The following is a 25240-nucleotide window of genomic DNA, read 5'->3' as shown; positions in this document are numbered from 1 at the left end:
GCTTATGTTGCCATGGTGCTGGAAGTTAATGATTTTATTAATACTTTTCAACTCTATTTCTTAGAACATAGAATATATATGCAAATGAAAAGCACAGAATAAATTACATTAGCCTTAAAGTTAGAGCTTAGCTGACAGACTAAATGAAATGGTACTTTGATTTCATAGAAAGAGAAATTGATAGGGTAGGAGTGTGAGAGGAAGAATTTAGCCCTTGGTGAACATCTTTTCTCACTGGCATCCATTGGAAAGCATATTGTACACTACCAATGTCTTCAGTTGGTGATTCACTTAGTTGCTTGTATGTTGTTTCTTATTCCCATTAACAAGGTTTCTTCCTTTCTTTGACAATATTTGCTTTACCAGGCTTAGTTTGGGATCACAAGAAGTGATGCTGCCTCAAACTGGGAAAGTGTGTTGTGCTTCCTAAGGCCCTGTGGCATATTTCTGTTTTCCTGCCAGCTGCATGAGAATAATTCTGCTGCTCTCCTACCATTCTGAAGTATGGGGTTCTTTGAGTTGTCTGAGGTCCTCTCTGCCTGGACAAACCATACAGTCCTTGCAGTGTGATCCTTCTGTGTCAACAGGTCTCTATTTAGGAAAAGAAACAGGTGGTCTCTGCTCTTAGGTAAAGGTATTAACCTTGTGCTTGTTCTTTTCCCCATTGTTTGAAATAGTATTCTGTCATATCAATTGGCTTTTGCTGTGTAACAAACCACCCCAAAATTTAGTGGCTTAGAATAAACAGCTATTTTATTTAGCTCATGATTCTGTGGATTGGCTGGGCCAGAGTTGACTTGGTTGATTCCTGCTGGACTTTCTGAGGGACTGTAGCTAGCTGGTGGATGTATGATCTAGGATTTTTGGCATATTTGGTATTTGGTAGGCTGTCAGCCAGGTGCATCTCATTCTCTCATCCTTCAACCTGCTAGCACTGGCTTTTTACCATGGTGTTTTCTGGGTTCCAAACACAACAGAAACTTCTGCTAGTGTCACATTTTCTATTGCTTCATTTGCCAAGCAAGTGCCATGGCCAAGAACAGAGCCAGTGTAGGAAGGTACAACCAAAAACATGGATGCAGAAGGGTGCAAGCAAATTAGGGCAATTACTACAAAAATCTTCCACATCTGTATTTCTTCTGCCTTTCAGGTCTGCCCTCCTATGGTATGTCCTACTAGCTTTTGGCTTGGAGTTGCAAAATTCATCCTCCAGAACCTGTTCATTTTTTCTTAGTAAATATGCTTTATGTCCAATATCATATCATACTAATTGTAGATGTGATGTGAGTGAATTTATCAAAGACAAAGCTTTGATGAAGTTTGCATCCTTCACAAAATGATTGACAGACATCAATAACTTCTTGATATCACCCTGCTCATTTGTGATCCTTGCTGCCTCTCCCTGGAAGGATCACTCTTACCAAACTCTTGAAGTGATAGTGACCAAGGTGAGTAGTACCTCAGACTAATGAGTAGCTACGATTTGACATGAGTCTCACTCTGACCCGTGGATATCAAAGAACATTAAATATTTCTATGTTCCCTGAGTGGCACCCTGCTTGCTCTACCTTTCTCCTTCTCTTTGTCAGCCCATGCTTCTTGAGATCCCAGTATTCCTTGAGAGGCATCCTGGAATTGAAGATGGGTAATGGGCTTTGCAGACATGCTTGAGTTTGAATCTCTATCTGTACTTACTGTCTATGGGGCATTGGGCAAGTTACTTAATTTCTCTCTTTTTTTTTTTCTTTTCTTCTTCTTCAGTAAGATGCTTTAATTACAATGTTTTGTGAAGCTCAAATGAGTCAACGTGCAAGTGTGCCAAAATCCTGATTTTATTTTTAAATAGTCCAGATTCTTTTAAAACTCTGAACATTTGCAAGCACATTTAACTGAATTGAATTCTTTAAAAACGTATGCAATGTTTATACTAGCCTTCAAACGCAACCTATTCCTTCTCATCATCATTCAGCTCCCATTGGCTTTCCTTTACGATGAATATTTTCTGAGCATATTTACATTTGATAGCACTCAATTTGTTGCTTAATTTTATTATCTTTTATTTTTTATTTTACATGTTGGTCTTGTCGCTTCATTCAAATCTAGAGAACATAATGGCAGAGGACATATATCCCCTCCAGTCATTGACTGAAGTGCCAAGATCAATCAGTTCCCAATTATCACTTGATGTTTTTTTACTAATGGGAATCCACTGAAGTGATATCAAGTTTATGGTAACTACTGATTTAGTTTGTGATCTCCTAAATAGATGAGAAGTGAGGAAGAAGAAATTTCAAATGAACTTTTCATCTAAACCAAACCCAATATAAAAGAAATGGTTTAAAATGCAGACAGAAGAATAAGATTAAGGATAAATATAGATTTATCCAGGATAAAAACTTAATTTTGAATAGTTGCAAAATTTCTTCCTTTTGAAGTATCATCTGTTGTAAAAAAAAAAAAAAAAAAAAAAACACCTGTGAAAATTGAGATTCAAACAAAATTGAGATTCCACCAGATGTTTTGCTTACATATTATGAAACTGAATTGAATATCTTGTCACTGAATTAATTGAATCAACCTATTATGTTCACCATTATACAGAGTCTGTCATCTGCCTCTAAATCCTGCCACAAGTTCTCTAGAGCAAGTGATATAAATTCTGTTAAATATAATAAAACTCTGTTACAAGTGGCCTTAGTATTCTATGGATTTGGTTAGTTTGCCAGTGAAATCAGAATGTATCAGAATTGAGAAAGTATATAGTATCTCTGTTATCCTTGATAACGTTTACTTGCAAAGCATTTCATGCTTTTTCCATATAGTTTTTAAATAGATCATTTCATTTGAATACCACAAAAATATCACGAAGTAGCCATGCAAACATAGTTATTTTACAATTGGAGAATCAACTGAGAGGAAATTATGACAAAAACCTGTTTAAATACATAGAAACGTGTCTCCCAATCTCTACCCTGTGTGTATGATCCTTTTTGCACAATTATTTCAGACCTAGATTCTACTTTTCCTTAAATGGTTGGCAACCATGAGAGGTGCATAGATCCACCTGACCAGATGTTTCATTATATAGTGTCTTTTGGAATAAAGAAATTGATTTTCTCGGATTTGGTGTTGTACTTACCTATTGCATCCTGGCCATACCCTTTGTTAGAGCTATTTCCTATATATTTCAACTCATATGTATTATAGGCAAAATAAAAAGAGATCTTTTCTGTATGCTCTTGTTTCAAACAATAGTCTTACTTGGGTAGTGGGAGGAAAGAAGCATTTAAAACACTCTGAACCTATAAAAATACATATTTTATTGTCCAGTCTACAAGTTATCCTGTCAATATGAAATAGATAAAAGTGACCACTTTATTATTTATTGTTTCAATGCTAATGAACCATTATAGGAAAATATTCTTTCTTTCTAAGGCATAATTTTAAATTCTGTTGATAATATGCAAGAAATCATAGATTGGAGCCATCACACACACCTCTAACAAGATTGATTACTTTGACCTTGTTCAGAATGATAGCTATTATCCAAGCATACATCTTGCAAATGTGCATTTTCTGTTTTAAATAATGCTTAAAGAAAACACTAATAAATTCCTCATATGTTTGAGTACCTGCTCCCAACCCATGTCCCTGCTACTGCAGCCAGAGCTTCATAGTTATTCATATGTACACAGGGAATACTATATGTTGTTCTAATTATTTCCATGTGAGATGAGCAAGAGCCATAGTTTCCTTTATGTATTCATTTTAGTGACTTATTAGCTTCTCCTGAGAAGAGAGCAGTAATTCCTTTTTGCATATATTCCATTAGTACCCCAGTTCTTTAAAATACAAATCACGGTATCTTTATATGGAATATAATCAGGAGCCTGTCTTTTGGTGGCCTTTGCCCCTTGGGAATACTCCAGCAAGGCAGAAAGTAAAAAAGTCTGCAAATGTTTACTCTATGATATCTTCCAATCAAAGTAATCCATACCAACAAGTAAAGCCCAGTCATATCTAGCCTATTGGGATCAACTCTTTCATTTAGCTTATATCCTAGCCACACTTCCTTCTCTTCCTCTCCCCCATTTTTGTATGTATTTATTTGTGTTTTGCATTTGCATTTAAATACCATATTTCATAATGGAAAAAGTGAGTGCTATTTTCATTTTATTGATATAATAATGCAGTTGCTGTACATAATTAAAACTCAAAACCCAGAATGTACTGAAAAATCTTCATAAAGTCCATAAATCAAAGTTTTGATTGCCAGAATGGAGGCTATTACTCCCAGCTTGTCTGCCATGGTTTTAGCCACAGGCAGGCCATTTTTCCTGCTGATAGATGCTTTTTCTGGTTTGGCCTTCTGGCTGTCTTCATCTCCCACTTCGATTACTATATTTCAATAACAGTAGAAAAAAATTATAATACATTAGCATTAATGAATTGGGTGTCCCCAGGTACCATACTGTGTGTTTTCTTCCTATTTAAATCATTATAAATAGGAAGGAGACAAAAAAGTTCACATGTGTTGAACACCAACTATATGCCAAGCACCTGTTGAAAACTTGGTATACCGTTGACCCTTGAAAAACACAGGTTTGAACTGCACAGGTCCACTTATTTGCGGATTTTTTTCAATTGTAAATACTACAGTACTACACAATCTGAAGTTTTTGAATCTGAAGATTCAGAACCCTGGATATGGAGGGGACTGACTGTAAAATTATACTCAGATTTTCAACTGTGTAGAGGGTCGGCACCCCAAACCCCCACACTGTGCAAGGGTCAACGGTATGTTATTCAATCTTAAAGAAAAAAGAGAGAGAAACTTCATAAAGTAGGTGGTAGACCAGAAAACTAAGTCTCAGATCATGAAACTACTAAGAGAGAGAGAACCAGTATTCAAATCCAGATACATTTGATATCAAAAAATGAACTCTTTCAGGTCCAGACAAGGAATATCAATTTCACTTTACAGATGAGGTTCCTAAGACTCAGAACAGACCTGAGATGTGGAGCTGGGATTCACACCTGCTGTGTCAGACTTGATGCCAACACAATGCATTTGTTAGAGATTCAGCAGGTACCCTCTGGCTATGCTAGTTCCCTCTTTTGATTTTTACTGGCTAACACATGCATCTATAAATGTCAGTCCCAGAGTTTTGTAACCTCTCTCAAGTTTACCTGAGTGGATGATTTTCTGTATTTTATTTATAGTTGCCAACTATTTATTAAGGAATATACTAAAAGTAGCTGGGAATGTAATTAGAATTGCAGTCTTTTCATTTGTAAAACTTGAACAAGCATAATGATAGCATCATTCAGTGTACTTTTAACTAGGTTATTAATTCCACTTAGGAACATTTTCTATCTCAGCAGAGCTTGATATTTCTATCTTATCCACTAGAAAAACCAAAAATAAAGATTACTCCACAGACCAAATTGCCCTGTGGTGTCGTTTAAATTCTTCTAGAATCTGGTTGGCCTATTTGCTGTCTTCTTCTTTTTAGGTCTTCCCTTTCTTTATTATTACCCTTTTTATGAACACATGTTCCTTTTATAAGCCAACTTGAATATTTCTGTTTTGAAGAAGAAATAGGGCATGTACAACCTTTTAAAAAAAAAAGGAAAGGAAGGAAAGTAGGAAAAAGTAAGGAAAGAGAGAAAAAAATTAGAAAGAAGGAAAGAAAAGTAGAAAGGATTGGTAAAGCTAATAAGGCCTAGAGCATAAGATATTGAAAATATATCTATTCATCAAGGTAACCTACTCAGAAAAAGAAGGGAAATGTAAGTGATTATATCTGTTATCCAGAAGGAGCCATAGACAGTTGTATAAGAGCTATCTAAAAAGGCAGGCCCCTTTATCTTTTATTAAATATAACAGTATTTTTTATCTCCTAGCTGAAGAATGAGTTAGGTTTTTTCCCCCCTCTGTATTTGAGTTGAGGGCAATACTACTTGCTCTATTTCTATGTCATAATTGTGAAGCTTTTTCTTTTATTACAACTAAGAATGCTAGGAAATGCTAGGTACAGTAGTACAGAAAACATGATGAGTACTGATAGAAGCTTTGTAACCTAAATACAATCCTACTATGGCATGAATATACCGGTCTGTTCACTATCACTTGGTCACAAACCATACATAAAGATTACTGCTTTCACAATAAAAAGATTATGCTTTTTAAAATAATGAGTCTGAGAAATTCAATGTAACATATAATATGATTTTTAAATTTTGAAAATTCCCATGTAAATGAGAAAGTCGTGGGTCTAATAAAACTAAAATGCTTTTTAAATTTTGCAGTTATATTAAAATTTAAGTGATTGGACCTCTTGAATTATCCAGAATTCCTCCTTCCTAATACCTGGGCACTGAGGCCCATTAGAGTACATACTGTAGAATTCTGGTTAACTACATTTCACCTGAGGCACACACTCAGAATATGGTTTGTGTCATTTTTCTATGAACAACGGCTCTTTTGATTTAATCTAAATTTTTGGAAGGGGATCTTCCAGGTGTCACTAACACTTTGATCCTTTTGAATGGCCAAAAGGGAGTGTCAAATTTTCAGACTCTGGAGGGTTACTTGTCTGTTTCAGCAAACCTGACACGTGATTCTTCCTTTGCTGAGTTTCATCCATTAAAATATCTGTGGTTTGGGTAATTGGGAGCTGCTGTGTAAGCAATGATAAACATACCACTTCTTTAATCTTCATCTGACTGTTTCACCAGTGAAGCCTTGGCCTTCATTTAATGATCTGCCAGGTTTTCCTTGGGTATTTCCTCAAGTGTGCCTTCTGCTTGGTAGGTGGTTCCATATATCTTTTGGGGAGATAGATGTCAGATGTCACACGTAGTACCTTATAATGCACACATTTTTCTTAAAACATTTTGGATTATTAAAAAGCAATATAAGTCCACCATATGTAATTTGGGAAATGTGGAAAAATATAAAGAGAATAAAAAGTTCTCATAAAAAGCAGTCAGATAACCACTAAAATTCTGGCACATTTTTTTAGTCTTCTTTGAAGACCTGAGCTTTTTTATTGGAATTTGTCTCACTCAGTGTCTTTCCCTCTCCACATCTGGGAGTTTTCCTGGGCCACTCAGGAACCAGTATCTCATGTCCCTTTGCCCTCATCTGTTTGTGATGCCCACATCCTTGCCACAGCTTCAATTGCCCTTATAAGTTTGCTGTGTCCCAGCACGATGACCCCCTGCCACCATTGCTTGACCCCAGCTACGGGCACCGTTTCTTCCTGGAAGCTATGAAGCCTGCGCTTCTTCCCAGACTTCTACTTTCATCTCCCAGACTCTGACTCTACACAAGATTTGTTTGAGCCTTATGGAGAGTAGAAGGAAAATACATCAGGAAGCGTAACTATTACCCCTTCACCATCCAGATCTGTCTCTGAGTCCTTTAGAAGCAGATTCCCTCTTGCCCTCCTCATGTCTAGTGACAGTGGCCAACATCCCCAACATTGACAATCTTCCAGGCACATTCAGGCCCAGCATCTGGGCTAAATTAGCTCCTAGCCAATGAGAAAAGATGAAATTTGCCTTCGTCCTACTCTTAGCCACAGTTTCTAAATTCTCATAGCTGACTCTAGGATTGGACTTTTCCAAGGACGTCTGAGGACTGACCTTTTCTAAGGATATCTTTTTGGATTGACCTCTTCCAAGGGCTTGTTGACATAACACCACCCCTGTTGACAGGCCTGGATTGTCCTTTCGTTGTCACATGATGGTCTGATTTCAGGACATTTTCCAAAGTCTGAGGCAGATATTCACTAGACTGTGAACTTCGTAGGTAGAAGGACTTTGTTTTTTAATTTGCTCCATATCTAGCATCTTTACTATGCCTGGCATACCTATTAGGCATTTAAATATTATTTAATTGAATATTTTTAACAAAGAGAATATTAACATAAAAAATAGACTGTTTTTTATCTTTCATATTTCACTTAACGTTATATAGAGGGCATTTTCATATTTATGGCTCAAGCTCTAGATAGAGGTTAATCTCAAAGTGAAAAGCCCTAGGTTCCCATTACCCTACATAACACAGAAAGGGTTTAGTTATAGAACAGAAAATTAAACATCCTGGGGTTATCAATCCACAGGTTTCATATAATCTATTTTTCTCTAAGTAAAGGCAAGGATAAATGTTATCCAACTGCAGGAAAGTATTCTAAATTTTCTGAAACAGCCTAAGGAAGTTGTTTTTATTGCATGGAAAATGAGTTTTATGAGCAAATGGTAGCTCCTGTTAGAAATAAAACATGATTTACGTGTTGAAATATTACAGCACTCTGAAAACCCAAGCAAAGGCATAGCAATGACATAATGAGAGTCTCATAAAAATCATAAAAATACAACATAGTTTAGAAGTTTATCTTTAGGCCTCAAATAATATCGTATTAAGTGAAAGAGCTGCTTTAGGTTATACTTTGATTATTTTTCTGAGAATTTTTCAAAAAATATAAAGCCATTAGAAAGTATCCTGAAACCAGGCAGGAAGTCTTTTTTAAACATGATTCAAGGTCTGTCCACTTGCTTCCGGCTTAGAAAAGTAGCAGTTGTAGACATTTCTTTTCATACAGTTCAGGAGAGTGAGTAAGTAGAACAGCGTTTCTGGAATAACACATTTATACCAACAAGTATCAGGAGATAAGATGATATTGCAGGTTGGATCACACGACTACTGAACTACTTACTCTTCTGGGACCTTTCTACTCGATCTGGTGTGTAGTGAACAGCTATTAAGGAAGGAGAGCATCTTGTCCCTGTACAATAGGCAAATTCCCATCGCCTCACCTTTTTACAAACATGCACCCTTAGTTTTATTAATGCCTTCTAGCTCCCAACTGGCCTCCTAAATTTAATAAATATGCCTAATTTACTAACAGAGGTTTAGATTATTTGGTATTTATCCTTTTTGGTGTTCTCTGAGCTTCCTGGGTTTAGATTTGGTATCTGTCGTTAATTTTGCAAAGTTCCTCACCATTATTATTTCAATATTTCTTCTGATGAATTCTTTTCTCCTGGTATTCTACATATAGACATACTAAACCTTTTTATATTGTCTCACAATTCTTGGATACTCTGTTTTGTTCTTTTTATTATTTTTTTTTTCTCTGAATTTCAGTTTGGTGGATTTCTATCTCCGAGCTCACTGATTCTTTCCTCAGTCTTGTGAAGTCTACTAATGAGTCCAGTAAGACATTTTTCATTTCTGTTACAATGTTTTTGATTTCTAGCATTTCCTTTTGACTCTTTCTTAGAATGTCTCTGCTTACATTACCCATCTATTTTTGCATGTTTTCCACTTTTTCCATTGGAACCCTTACCAGAATAATCATAGATATTTTTAATTTCCTCTCTGATAATTTCAACTTCTATGTCATATCTGACTTGATTCTGATGATTGTTTTGTTTCTTTACACTGTATTTGTCTTGCGTTTTGCACGCCTTGTAATTTCATTGAAAGCTGGGCATCCTCTTCCTTATAATAGGAACTAAGGCCTTTAATGTACTGATTTTTAGTAATCTGGCAAGCAGTTGGGCTGTGTTTAATATTTGCTATAGTGATCAATGACTACAGAGGCTTCAAATTCTTCTAATGCTTTCATTTTTGTCCCTGCGCTTGACTTTGGGCTTCTCTTAAGCACTCCACCTCAGAGAACATCTGTTTATTACAGCTTTGAGGTGTAATGTCCTGATATTATACTGGATCCTTCAGGTGTTATGGTTAGGTATTGAGGAGTGGGGGAATTCTATAATCTCCAACTAAATCCCAGTGTGTTAATATGTCTGTGTCTTGGAGCTGTGACCTTCACAAATATTCTCCAGTTGTATAGATCTTCCATCTCTTTACAACTACCTTTATTCCCTGGCTGTAGCTTTCCTAAACTATTTTCTTGAAATACTTACCTATCAGCTATGTTTTCTTTCCTCTTGGCTAGGTGAGATAGGAAGTCTAGAGAGGGCAGGCATGGAAGAAATGCCCTTTCTCCAGTGGGAATAGGTCTGGAAAAGTCTTTTCCCCTGCAGTATAGTCCTGCATTGTGGAGAAAGCTCTGAGCATATTTCACAATGACTATTCTTTCTCTCCTCCTTTGAGAGCCAGGAGGGGTCTTTCTTGGGTCTTCATTATAGGGATCTGGTGGGATCCTAGAATTATAGCCCATGAAAGTGTGGTGCCTCCCCAGGACAAGCCCCTCGTGTTTCTCACTCTTCTGCTTGTCCATACTCAGCCCCAGGTCTTTGTCAAAATTGTTATTTTAGTGTTTTACTAGCTAATGGATCTAACAACTCTCCTCCAAGTAAGTAAATCTTGGCTGTGTCCCCTGGATGAGTCTGTCTCTGCAGACTTTGGGGTGGAGGTTTGTCCTTCAACTTCAGTTCTTTGATTGGTCCAAAAAAATTAGTTGATTTTCAGCTTGTCCAGCTTTTCCTTGTTGTAAGGATGAGAGTAACAACTTCTAAGCGCTTTACTTGTCTCAGCTGAAACCAGAAGTCATTGTTTGAATTTTTAAGCACAGCATATTCCACTGCCTTGTGAGTCTCTTGAGGATGGACCTAGAGACAACATCATATTCACTTTTGTATCCATGGGATGAAACCAAGCATACAGTGAATAATTGTATGGATAACAGGATGGATATATGGACGTATAGATGGGTGAAGAAATGAAGACTCATAAATTGCTAAAACCTGGTATGAATCAATAATGGAGAAAAAGTTTAAAGGAAATAAGAAGGAGATATAATTTTATTAATTAATTATATAAGATAAGCCTAGAAAACAAATCCAGAATGAATAGTGACAAGAATTAGAAGGGAGAGCACATTTAGGCAAATTGGAGATAAATTAAAGGACCTTTCTCTTCACCATGAGTCTAATATCCTTCCATGCCTAGTCTACACCAGGCTTTCTCAAAGCTTTCATTGGAAACTGGTGGATGTCTTTTTTTTTTTTTTCACTCATGCTCTGTATAATAAGACTATTCATTTTATCTAAAATTCAATATAATGCAGCACAACTCAAATTAATGCAAATTAAAGCAAGACACCATTTATTCCATCAAATGAAGAATGAGGAAATAAATAGTAATGCCAAGTGGTTCACAAGTTTACAGGGATACCAACACATTTACAACCTCCTGGTGAGAATTTAAATGGTATGCATTTCTGGAAATTAATTTTGTAGTATACAGAAACACTTTAAAAACGTGTGTAACTTTTGACTTCATTACTTATTTCTAAGAATTTGTTCTATGAAATAATGTAGGATTCATTTATCTGTTTTTGCTAGTATACCTTTTAGTTGTTTGTAATATTCTGGAAAGTTAAGGCACTAATAAGAGAGCAGGCCAAAAAAATAAACAAACCAAAAAAAAAAAAGTTCCAACTCACATAGAGCTTAAATGTTCATTGGAAAAGACTGATACTAAATAACAAAGAGATAAACATGTAAAATGGTAAGTGGTAATGAGTGATATGCATATAATTAAAGCAAAGTAATATGGTATGTAGTGAGTAAATCCTATGTTATTCTGTGTAGTCAGGTTATAGTGCCCTGATGTGGTAGATTTCACCAGACATCAACTGGGGGAAGAAAGGAGGATGTTCAGCTCTCTGGAGGAGGAGTGCTGAGCATCTCAGGCAGAGAGAGCAGCAATTGCAAAGCCTCAAGGCATGAATATGCGTGGTAAGTTTGAGGAAGAGTGAGGAGCTCTGTGTGCTAGAGCAGGGTATGTGAAGGGGAGGAAGACAGAGAAGTAACTAGTGGCTACATCATGTAGGATTTTTTTAAGGCCAAAGCAAGCACTTTGAACTCTATCCTGAGAAATATGAAAAATTATTGGAGGATTTTAGTAAGAGTGACATGACCTGATTTACATTTTTAAATAATCACTGTGGAAAAGAGCAGGGCATGAATGGAAACTCATTGAAATGTTATTGCAGTGATTCAGCTAAAAGGTGATACCAGATTGGATTGAGGTGGTAACGGCAGAAGTGGTTATTAAATAGGTAGATTCTGAGCTCATCAGATAGAATCATCAGAATGTTCTTATGGACTGGATGTGATGAATGGGAGAAAGACAGGTATCAAATACTGAAAATTGCAGGCCAATATCATTGATGAACACAGATGGAAAAATCTTCCTCACCTATTTCTCTCCTTCTCTGCCCACCTCCCCTCTGGCAATCACCTGTTTGTTCTCTGTATCTGTTTCTGTTTTGTTAAGTTTGTTCTTTTATTCCATTGTGATGTCTTTGTCTGGTTTTGGTATCAGGATGATGCTTGTCTTGTAGGATGAGTTTTGAAGCATTCCTGCCTCTGAAATTTTTGGAAATAGTTTGAGAAGGATAGGGGTTAACTCTTCTCTACATGTTTGGTGGAATTCACCTGTAAAGCTGTCTGGTCCAGAACTTTTGTTTTGGGGGAGTTTTTGTTTGTTTGTTTTGTTTTGTTCTTTTTACTGATTTAATTTGATTACTGGTAATTAGTCTGTTCATATGTTCTGTTTCTTCCTGATAAGTCTTGGGAGATTTTACATTCTGAGGATATTTTGTATTTTTGTGGTGTTGAGTGTAACTTCTTTTTCACCATGTCTGATTTTATTGATTTGGGCCCTCTTTTTTTCTTGATGAGTCTGCTAAAGGTTTATCAATTTTGTTTATCTTTTCAAAGAATCATTAATCTTTTCTATTGTTGTGGTCTCTATTTCATTTATTTCTGCTCTGATCTTTATGATTTATTTCCTTCTACTAATGTAGGGTATTGTTTGTTTGTTTGTTTCTAGTTCTTTAGGTGTAAGGTTAGGTTGTTTGAGATTTTTCTTGTTTCATGAGGTATGTATTACTATACACTTCCCTCTTATAACTGCTTTTGCTGTGTTCCATAGATTTTGGATCATTGTGTTTTTTATTTCATTTGTGTCCAGGTATTTTTCTTATTTCTTCTTTGATTTCTTCAATGATCCATTGGTTGTTAAATAGCATATTTTTTAGCATCCATGTTTGTGTTTTTTGCAGTTTTTCTCTTATAGCTGACTTCTACTCTCATAGTGTTATGGTCACAAAAGATGCTTGATATGATTTCAGTTTTCTTAAATTTACTGAGACTTGTTTGATGGCCTAGCATGTTATCTACCTTGGAGAATGTTCCATGTGCACTTGAAAAGAATGTGTATTCTGCTGCTTTTGGATGGAATGTTCTATATAGATCTATTAAGTCATTTTATTCTAATGTGTCATTTTTGGCCAATGTTTTCTTATTGATTTTCTGTCTGGATTATCTGTCCATTGATGTACGTGGGGTGTTAAAGTCCCCTAATTTTATTGTGTTCCTGTTAATTTCTCCTTTGTGTCTGTTAATATTTGTTTTATGTATTTAGGTTCTCCTATGTTGGGTACATATATATTTCCAATTGTTACATCTTCTTCTTGGATTGCTCCCTTGATCATTATGTAACGTCCTTCTTTATCTCTTGTTACAGTCTTTGTTTTAAAGACTATTTTGTCTGATATAAGTATTGCTACCCTAGGTTTCTTTTGATACCCATTTGCATGGGGTAACTTTTTCCATCCCTTCACTTTCTGTCTGTGTGTGCCTTTAGATCTGAAGTGAGTTTGCTTGTAGATAGCATATATATGCACATGTATTCATTCAGCCACTCTATGTCTTTTGATTGCAGCATTTAGTCCACTTACATTTAAAGTAATTATTGATATGTATGTTTTTATTGCCATTATGTTCATTGTTTTGATGTTGGGGGTGCCATTCCCTTCTGGCCTGAAGAATTTCTGCTAAAAATTCAGCTGATAGCCTTGCGGGAGTTCCCCTTGTGAGAGTTCCCTTGTATGTAACTTGTTGCTTTTCCCTTGCTACTTTTAATTATTCTCTCTTTATCTTTAATTTTTGCCATTTTAATTACAATGTGCCTTAGTGTGGTCCTCTTTGGCTTGATCCTGTTTGGGAGTCTCTGTGCTTCTGGACATAGATGTCTGTTTCCTTTTACAGGTTAGGGAAGTTTTCAGCTATTATGACTTTAAATCTGTTCTCTGCTCCTTTCTCTCTCTCTTCTCCCCCTTGAGACCCCTATAATGAGAATGTCAGTATGCTAGATGTTGTCTCAGAGGTCTTTTAAACTGACCTCATTTCTATTTTTTTTTCTTTTTTCTGTTCAGCTTGAATATCTGTCTTCCAGCTTGCTGATCTGTTCCTCCCTATTATCTATCTACTGTTGATTCCTTCTAGTGTATTTTGCATTGCAGTTATTGTATTCTTCATCTCTGGTTCTTCTTCATATTTTCTAACTCTGTTAAAAAGTTTTGACTTCTCACTCTATTCATTTAATCTTTTCTCAAGTTCTTTGAAAGTCTTTACAATCACTACCTTGAACTTTTTATCTGGTAGATTGCCTATCTCCGCTTCACTTAGTTCTTCTGGGGTTTTATCTTGTTCCTTCATTTGGAACATATTCCTCTGTCACCTAATTTTGCCTAATTTATTATTTTTGTGTATTTGGTAGGTTGGTTACATTTCCCAACCTCAGAGAAGTCACGTTTTGTAGGAGACATCCTGTGCATCCCAGCAATGCACTCCTCTCTTATCACCAGCTCTATATGCTCTAGGGGTGCCCCCTCTTTGGGCTGCATGGGTCCTTCTGTTGTAATGAGCTGACTACTGTGGGTGGTCTGGTGAGCATGGCTGGTACTGGTCTGGGTGGTTGCCAGGGCCTGCCTTGTGCACAGGCTGCCAGCCACTGGTTGGAGGGGCCAGGTCACAAGGCTGCTGGCTCTGGGGCCCCAGTTGTGTAGCAGGGCTAGTGTTGGCCAACTGGTAGGTGGAACCAGGTTCTAGAGTTGAGAGTTGCGTGGCTGGGGGTCCTGGATCTAGTGCTGATCTGCTTGAGGGTGGGGCCAGTTCCTGATACAGCTGGCTGTGGGGTTCAGGGTGTCCCAAAGCTGGTGTTGGCCTATTGGTGAGAGGGTCTGGATCCCAATATGGCTGGGGTTCCAAGGTGTCTTGGAACTGGTCTTGGCCTGCTGTTGAGCACAGCCAGGACCCAAGGAGTCTCAAGGCTGATGCCCTCCCACTGGTAGGTAAAATCAGGTCCTTGGGATAGTGCCAACACACTAGTGGGTGAAGCTGGGTCCTGGGGTCTTGGACTGTAGGACGCTGGGGTCCTGGAGTTTTTTGGCCCACTGGTTGGTGGGGCTGGGCCCCAGGCGGTCCTGGGTCTGGTGCCTATCCACTGTGGGTGATGGTGGTCCTAGGACTAGTGCCGGCCCACTGGTGGACAGAGCCAGGTCCCAAGGTCTCTGGCTGCAGGGCCCTGGGGGTCCCGGGGCTAGTGCTAGTGCATTGGTATGAGGGGCCTGGTCCTGGGACCTCTGGTCAACATTGCTGGGTCTCGGGGAAGTTGTGGACTTAGGAGGTCTTAAGGCAGCAAGCCTGCTTGTTTGGTGGGGCTGTGTCTCTGCCTAGCTAGTTGCTTGGACTGAGGTGTCCCAGTTCTGGTACAGACAGGCTGGTGGGAGGGGTTGGGGCTGGTACTAATTGGGGCTAGAGGGAAGATTCTAAAATGGGGCTTACCAGCACCAGTGTCCATGTGACAGAACAAGTTCCCCACAATGGCTGCCGCCATTGTCTGTGTCCCCAGGGTGAGCTCTAGTTGCCTCCTGCCTCTCCGGAAGGCTCTCCAAGATCAGCAGGTGGGTCTGCCCCAGGCTTCTGTCAAATTACTGCTTCTGCCCTGGGTCTAGAGCATGTGAGATTTTGTGTGCACCCTTTAAGAGTGATTCCCTATTTCCCACAGTCCTCTGGCTCTCCCAAAAGTAAGACCCACTGGCCTTCAAAGCCAAATACTCTGGGAGCTTGTCTTCCTGGTGCAGAACCCCTGCACTGGGGAGTCCAATGTGGGACTCAGACCACTAGCTCCTTGGGGAGAACCTCTGCAACTGTAATTATCATGCCATTTGTGAGTAGCCCACCCAGGGGTGTGGGTCCTGACTATACTGGGTCTCTGCCCCTCCTACCCATCTGTTGTTGTTCCTTCTTTATATCTTTAGTTGTAGAAGATGTTTTCTGCTAGCCTTCCAGTTTTTTCTCATCAATAGTTTCTCTGTAAATAGTTGTAATTTGGGTGTGCCCATGGGAGGATGTGAGCTCAGGGTCCTCCTACTCCTACCATCTTGGCCACTCCTCTAGAATTTCTTGATTTGAATTCTGGCAATAGAGTCTTCTACTCTATATACTTTATTAGAAGAATATTATGAAACCATATACTTTTTAGAGGCTGATTGATTTTAATCCTTTAAAAATATCTGGTGTTTATAAATTCTGGCTTATTGTGCAAAAATAGAAAATAATTTTATGGAGGGGTGTTAATCCTTTTATTAGCTCATCCATATTTCTTCTTTATGTTTCTGAACCTGCCTTATTGTTAGTGTTATGCAATAATCATAGTTTCAATATTTAAAATGAAAATTGTTGATGGAAATTTGTGCTGATTTTAAAACAGCAAAAAGAAAAATTATTTTAATACATCTCATTTTAATAAATTTACTTCCTCTAATCTCCAAATGTTTTCTTTGCAAAAGAGTATCTCTATTGATTAGATCCATGGGATATATTGTGTATTAGAATTCTAGACGTCACTTGTTTGCAGGTTAACTTGTTTCCAACACACACATAAACCAGTATATAAACACAGAGAGAAGAAAAGAAAACTGATAAGTACATGTACTTATGCAAACTGGAATTTTTTTGCTTTGAATGTTGTAACGATTATTTAAACAGTTGCTGACATCAGTCCTGATATCCCACACTACACCCCCAGTTGAAGCAATGATTTCTGCAAAATACAGATGAAAGGAAATTTTATCTTGTTTTGTTTAGAAATTTCATAATAACTGACTATTTCCATGATCCAAGGGTATATAGCTTTGAAATTAGCTTTATATTTCATTATGGTTTAAATATCATTAAGGAATAGTGATTTTAAAAAAGTAGTACCATGAGCAGGTAATATCAGAAGACTATGTGGCTTATTCTTTGTGTGTGTGTGTGTGTGTGTTAGTTTCTGCTTTATAACAAAGTGAATTGGCTATACATATACATATATCCCCATATCTCCTCCCTCTTGCATCTCCTTCCCACCCTCCCTATCCCACCCCTTTAGGTGGACACAAAGCACCAAGCTGATCTCCCTGTGCTATGCAGCTACTTCCCACTAGCTATCTATTTTACATTTGGTAGTGTATATATGTCCATGCCACTCTCTCACTTTGTCCCAGCTTACCCTTCCCCCCCCCCCATGTCCTCAAGTCCATTCTCTATGTCTGCATCTTTATTCCTGTCCTGCCCTTAGGTTCTTCAGACCTTTTTTTTTTTTAAGATTCCATATATATGTGTTAGCATACAGTATTTGTTTTTCTCTTTCTGACTTACTTCACTCTGTATGACAGTCTCTAGGTCCATCCACCTCACTACAAATAACTCAATTTCTTTTCTTTTTATGGCTGAGTAATATTCCATTGTATATATGTGCCACATCTTCTTTATCCATTCATCTGTCGATGGACACTTAGGTTGCTTCCATGTCCTGGCTATTGTAAATAGAGCTGCAATGAACATTGTGGTACATGACTCTTTTTGAATTATGGTTTTCTCAGGATTGGTGGGGATGTAAATTGATACAGCCACTATGGAGAACAGTATGGAGGTTCCTTAAAAAACTAAAAATAGAACTACCATACCACCCAGCAATCCCACTATGTGGCTTATTCTTTAGGAGTGACATTTGATTTTCAAACCAAATGCATTTAGGGCATTCTGTCACATGGCATGAGTTACTGGGTATTTGTGTGCATTTTTACAGCTAGCTTTTGCAAATATATAGATAGAACATACATCAATCCAGTTTTTATCTATTTGGAATAAGTGTTACATTTGCTCTGTGCACACATCACTCTTAATTTACCATAAGATTGAGTTTTAAGCAACTGAAATTCTAATCTGCTATTGTATTTCATATTGTACATTTAAATTTATTGTTGGTGTTATTGGGGCAGGCACAATGGCAAGAGTATCTGAGGAAGAAAGAAAAATATCTACTTCCATTTGATACAAAGAGGCAAAATAAGTGTGGCAGCATCTCTGCCACAACTTCCAGCATGAGTGTTGACTGCACACCATGTCATGGAATCAGAGTTGGAAACAGTTTAGTGATCCACCCCTGCATTTCCAGATGCCTACTTTAAGGTCCAGAGAAATGAGATAACTTAAGATACATAGTCACAGAAACTAGACTATGATTGGAATTCAAATCCCATGACTTGCAGTTGAGCATGTTTTTCCATGATATGCACGCATTCTTGTTAAGTAGCATGTGCTGTCTTTGATTTGAAGTAAAATAAGCTAAAGAAACTCCCTGTCTTTTTAAAAATTGAACTATAGTGGATTTACAATGTTTTATTAGTTTCAGGTGTACAGCAAGGTGATTCAGTTTTACATATATACTTTTTCAGATTCTTTTCCCTTATAGGTTATCACAAAGTATTGAGTATAGTTTTCTGTGCTATACAGTAGGTCCTTTCTGGTTATCTTTTTTATATATAGTAGCCCCTGTCTATTAAAGTTAGTTCAGTGTCTTACTTTCCTTCCAACTCATTCAGCCAGACTAACTGGTGGAAACTTTGCAGAATATATACTGAATTTTAGAGGGAATGTTGCTTTCCACTGTCATTTATTATTGCCTTGGCTCTTGTGATTGTTGTAGATTGCTTACTTTATTCTTGAATAAACTCAGTGTGAGTTTTCTCTCATCTGAATACTATTCTAGCACCTAATCACACATATAAATAAAATAGAATTTTGTTGAAGTGCAGCTCACTTTACACAATGATGGAACTACCAGTTATACAGAAGGATATACTATATCAGTGAAATGAACATGCTGATATCCTATAGTTACCAGATAACATAGATCTTAAACCAATTCTCCACACCAATATCACATAGGTCTTTCTCTCTCTTTTTAAAAATTTCAGCATTATTCTTCATATTGAAATAATCTCTTAAGGTGTCATACTTATTGATACTAGGCAACTAGACTTTTCTACCCCATGTGTGCGATAAGGGCCATTGATGTTTGATCCTGTTACTTTCAGTACCAATTTTTTTATTGAGTTAATTTTTTTGAGTCCTGGGAAAATATTATGCTTCCTTAAGAAATCCTCTCCATTCTGACTGCTGTTCCTGTGCCTCCTCTGTCACTGTTGTTTTTCAGCATTGCCATTCTTGGTGTGTCCTCATATCATTCCCCACCCCCCACCCCCCCACCCCCCACCGGCTCCTGAATTGGGGGAGTTCTCACTGATCTGTTGCATTTTCATGTTTCAGATTGTAAACCTGGGGTGCAGAATATGTTACCTTTGGAAATCTTTTCCTATAACTATGATACCAAATCTTTGGGATTTGGGTCGTGTCCTTTGCTGCCTAGGAATAAGTGTAAGTGTATTCCAGAGCAGATTCATCATCTGTACACTAAAGATCCCAGTTTGATCACCTGGAAGACTTTAAATAGTGTTCAATTGGAAGTGTTTAACATGATCTGGAAGCCTGGATCAATACCAGCTACTAGTTTCCCCACTGCCTTTTGCACTAGACTAAGTGCTACTGAATGTGTCCTTTCATAATATCAACTAACTGGAAATAACTCACATTTTTGGAGCACTTCTATGTGGCTGGCCTTATTTTAAGTGCATTGCACATTTATCTCAATTGTTCCTCACAACAGACTTTTAACATCAGCATTTTATTATCTTTGTTTTACAGATGTGGACACTGAGGCCCAGAGAATGTGAGCCTTCTGCCCCAGTCGTACAGCTAGCACATGCGGGAGTCAGAGTTTGAACCCAAGTGGCTGGCTTGTACATCCTAGCTGCTTCACCCCACACTGTGCTCCTTTGTTTGGAAATATTATTTGCTTGCATTAATTACCTAGTGTAAGCTTCAAAGTTGGTATAAATTATGCTTCTGTTTTTATTTCTCCCAAATAAAATCTATTTTATCTTATCTAATCTATTTTACCATATTGTACACTTCTAAATCCTGATTTTTGATTGCTAGAAGGCAAGCAGCACTTCATTTTTCTATGTGGAAATGATTTTTTTTTTTTAAAAAAAGGAGAAAAGCCCCAATACTTACTTCTTTCACTAACTCTTACTATTGAGAAGATATACCTACCTCAGAAATCCCTAACTGTAGTAATAGTTCACTTTTATTTGGCCTTGTTGGAGAAAAAAAATCTTCTGTGTATGTGATTTTTCTACATGATTAATCTTACCTTGCAAATGCCTATTCTAAAAAAAGTATAATATTTTGAAATATTTCTCTAATGACCACTTCCCTGTCTTCTTAAACAGAGAATAACAAGTTTAACAAAATCTTTCCTTTATGACTCAGAATCATCATGATAAATGTCGGTTATTTTACTATTTAATAACTTACCTCTGTCTACTTTTTAGTTTTTCTTTCCTTGATGTCATATCATCCGCTGTCATTTTTTTTTTTCTATTTTGAGTGGATTTCCTTCTAAAATACTTCTCCCCGCACATTAATCATATTTGCTACATCACGTATGCTGTGTTGATAATGAAACAATCACATTTACTAATATATACACATAAAATAAAAGTAAAAATGCATGACAGGAATAAAAATATAAGATTTAGTGAAATTTTTTTATTATTATTTCTTCACTCAGAGGCATTGTTCCATCACTGTGAAATTATAGGGTATATTTGGGAGGTGCTGAGACTACCTGCTATGGGATCCCTGGATAAAGAAGATATTACTGAGTTCTGAAAATATGTTATAAATACAGAACTGAATATAGAAATATATATTTCTACATATGGAAATATAGAACTGAACACACAAGTCTCCTTTATAGTATGCTTTTTATCCTATTAACTTTCTGAAGTAGTTGTGATTCAAAAGCAAATTACACCATGCAGAATTCCTTTTACTTTTAAAGGATTTTGATAATTCTGTTGTTTAAGGGTTTGAGGTGAAGTAATGCGATGAGTACATCAGGCTTAACAAAGCTACACTACGCTGTTCACATAGTTAACAGTTGTTTAGAGATGCATTTTTACTTCTCGGTTTGTTCATGGCTTGAACATCCAAATGAAAAATAAACTGGAATCTTAATGGTAAGTTTATTGTTGAACTTTATCTAGTTGTGTGGGTGATGTGGATAACACATGTGCAAGACGATTCATTACTAATTATTTTGCTAAGAAGCATAATGTTGTGGGGCTATCTGGTGTGCCATTATTGGGAGGGTGATCTTGATAGACTACCCATTAGATTCTTTCAACACTTAGTTCCAAGACTGCCAGTGGTCCTCCAGCTTCTTATTAGATTAAGGCTGTGCTGAGATTCAGGAGCAGCTGGATCACGGGGAAATGTAGCTCCATGCTTATTACTAACAATGAACAATTCAACCTTGAGAAAACTATCCCAAGCCCACCCTAAGATCTCTTAGTGGCATTTATGCCATTTATATCACTATTATCTTTTCCCATATAAAACACTTAGAACAGTCCCACCTCAAAAGCTTTAAACGTATTTTGAAAAGATATTATGAACATCTAAATTATCTTGGCAGAGCTTAAGCTGCTCATCATCACGACACAAGATAACTAGTATTTTTTGTGCAGTATATGTTTTTCATATTCCATATGTCATTTATTCATAAATTTACTTATTCACTCATTCAGTAAATACTGATTCAGTAGCTACTTTTCCTATTGCTATGCTACCTGTCAAGCTTATAGCCTTAAATGAGACAGAAAATTCACCCCGATGCCCTGATTTTCATCTAACCCTTCATCCTGTCTTGGTCATGTTCTCTGGAGGTCCTGTGATAGAGCATGTAACTTGTCTAATCTAAATCTCTCTAGGTTACTGTTTGACCAATGACCTTGAAATTATTTTATAAGGTTTGTTAGAAGTTCAGTCCTCTTATATATTAAGTTAAATAGTTTGATTTGACCTCTACATCGAACTATGTGTGAGCCATGCAGAAACTAAATTTTGATCTTATTGATACCGCCACAAATGTACATCTATTGAATTCAAGGCATTTTAAGAACCTATCAAAACCAATTTTCCTTATTAATAAAATTATGGAGCATGAGAATCTCTTGGAGGGTTGCAAAATGAGAATATATATCATTAAACCAAACAAAAACGGAGTATTGTACCTCGAAAAAAAGAGGTCGAGATTACTTGCTAATTTATTATTCTCTTCAGCAAGCATTTATGCAGGCCTAATTATGGTAGTGTTATGTGAAGAAAACCTGCAGACATTCATCTTTCCCTCTAGAAATGTATGATTTATCATATAATTAGTATCTATTGAATACAGGAAGGTAAGAACTTGCTTATGTTCATTTGCTTCTGATTTTCTTTTCTGCAGTTTCCCTATATTTACTTACACTATGTTTTTCTAATCCTCATCAACACATTAGCACCTGTTTTTTGATGTTTCTTTGTTTTATTTTAGTCACACTCTTCCCTGTGCTTAGAGTTTAGAAACTCTTTACTATTAATCTTTCTGGGCATCTGTTCTCCTTTCTTGTATCTATACTCTGAAAATTTCCTCATGTGCCATAATTCAATTTACCTTTCTGGAAAGTAGTGCTAATAATATTTTCCTAGGCCACAGACTGCTGGAATAAAATGAATAAAGATGGTTGTAACAAGATAGGTAGGCCACCTGACTTTGAAATCCCCAAACAGATGTAATACATTGCTCTGCCCAGTGCTACCAGACAGGAACACCCAGGGATTCTGAACATGACCAAGGCTGTAAGCACCTGCTCATTATTATAGGCCAGCATTCTTCACAGATCCTATTGCCATTTTAATTTTGTAAATAATCCACAAAAAGAAGACATAACTGGCTGATGCTATTTAGGACTGCCAGCTCCCCCACTCAGCCTAGTTGAAGGCAAATTTATGGAAGTGGATTTCCTGAAAGTACTTTAAAGAAAAGTAAAAATCATTCAGTGTGTAAGTGATGAAGCACAATAGCTACCACCTGTCGAGTATCTACTATGCACAGGGTACTATTCCATCTTCTTCTTTATATATATTCTTATTTGATTTTCGTACCAGCTCTGCAAGGTGGGTTTATTACCTTTATTAATGGATAGGAGAGTTACAGAGAATTTAAGTAACGAAAGCTAGTGAGTATCTCCAAAGGTTTTGTTCTTCCCACAATATCACACTACCTCCTGAGCTTTAATAAGAATCACAGAATATGTGGGTATATACTTAAAGCAGCTTAGACTTTGAGAAGATCTTGACTTTGAACTAAAAGGATGCGTAAGTGATGAAAAAAATCCTCCTTTGTAGAAAAAGAACATTCTTTGCAGGGAGAGACTTGATTGGGAGTGTGAACAAGATGACTGGGACACTTAATAACAGTCTTCTGGACACATGACAAAGAGGATGATTGGCAGTTGTCCTTTATTATTGACAAGATCAGTGGAGTGGAGGCCGGAGGTAGAAGAAGTTACCAATTAAAATATTTGCAAGATGCTAGGTATAATTAAAAGGGGCACTGTAGTACCCCATTACAGGTAAAATTTAACAATTATCTTATTATTAGCCAATATAGGCATGGGAGTGAGGAGAGGAAGAGGGTTCTTATGCTTAGGTGGGCCATAGCAAGCAGTTTAGTGAGTCAGTACTAGCTGAAGTGTCAAAGTTACCAGTGATTGACAGCTGGAGATAGAGACAGATCCACATAGTCCTGGAAATTCTGTAAGCATCCTAGAGTTAAAGAACCATTTTAGCTATTCATCTAAAAATAGAAATAAATCTATATATTGTACATAAAGATATACCAACAGATCAATAAATCTAACTTTTTGTATTTTCTATATACATGTATGCTTATGTTGGACTAAAAAGCCATCTTGAATAGTTCCATATTTTCTAGGCTTCAAGTTAGCAAACTAACTTGCAGTAATAATTCTACTGATCAAATTTTATTAACCCTTTTGTTGGAAGAAACTGTTGGCTGCTATAGAAGGATTGTGAGTATTACAGTATTATGTTCCAACTATTTCCCAGACTACTGGGAAAATATAATGTTTTCATTGTCATATAAACCTCTACATAGTCCATATGTAGAATGCTGTATACAGAGTAGTAAAAGCTAGAGCAGTCTGGCCAACCACAGACTGCAGGCTCACTTAGCGCAGCATAAATTGTTCTAGATGCCTTAACATTGCCTGTTAACATTGCCTCTAGTAATGATCCACATCATTAGAAAAATTGCTGATAGTATTGGATATTCATATTACAGGGCAGGGGGTGATGCAAGCAAGAACACTTTTTAAAGTTTAAAGTGCTATATAAATGCCAAATAAAATTGTTTGTGGAAGATTATTAACATATAGCAAAATATGTCCCATCTATAAAATGAAGGAACCAGATTCTGTGATTTCAGAAAAACCTTCAGTTTCAATGTTCCATAACTTTATGTTCTCATGGGCTGGTCGCCATGCACTGTTGGTCATTGCACAGTCACTACCAGGAAGCAGAGCCATCTTAGTACCTTATGTGAAAGAGCTGAAAGAAGTACAAAGACAGGCTTTTCAGGATGCTGAGAATTCCAATGCAAGAATGTGTTCAAAAGGAACAAGATAAAATTCTACATGGCTATATGTCAACAGTTTTAAAGAGAGCTTTTATATGTGTTTTTTTGTTTGTTTATTTTCATGAAACAGTGGAGGCACTCCATTTGGGAACACTAATGGCTGCCCACGGCTACTTCTTTCCAATCTCGGATCATGTCCTCACACTCAAGGATGATGGCACCTTTTACCGGTTCCAAGTAAGTTTAATAAAAATATTCTTCAACAGTAAAAACAAGTCTGCATTTTCATTGTTTTTACAAAAATTTTGAAAATTATGACTTATTTTACTTTGACTTAAGCTAGTTAGACTCTAATGATTTGTGAAAACTAAATTGCGTGATGATTTAAATTATATTTTATATAAAATGTTTGAGAAAAATTCAGACAGTCACAATGGAATTCAGGAAGATGAGAGAGTTCATCTGTAAGTAACATTTATTTGCTAGGAAGGAAGTTGAGAGATGTAACTAAATTTGTTACACTCTGGACCC

The 25240-nt window shown here is 36.9% G+C and overlaps 1 protein-coding gene across 4 annotated transcripts in view; it reads left to right on the top strand.

Annotated features, from left to right (window-relative positions):
- RGS7 (regulator of G protein signaling 7) overlaps positions 1-25240 on the top strand; it is a 578369-nt gene that overhangs the window by 410939 nt on the left and 142190 nt on the right. For all 4 annotated transcript variants that reach the window (XM_036869722.1, XM_036869740.1, XM_036869713.1 and 1 more), the window contains one exon: positions 24840-24946. In XM_036869722.1, the coding sequence (XP_036725617.1) occupies positions 24840-24946 (107 nt within the window). The remainder of the gene's footprint in view (positions 1-24839; positions 24947-25240) is intronic.

Source organism: Balaenoptera musculus, chromosome 1 (genome assembly GCF_009873245.2).
Source record: "Balaenoptera musculus isolate JJ_BM4_2016_0621 chromosome 1, mBalMus1.pri.v3, whole genome shotgun sequence".
Lineage (NCBI taxonomy): Eukaryota > Metazoa > Chordata > Mammalia > Artiodactyla > Balaenopteridae > Balaenoptera > Balaenoptera musculus.
This window is presented reverse-complemented; position numbering and strand designations above follow the sequence as displayed.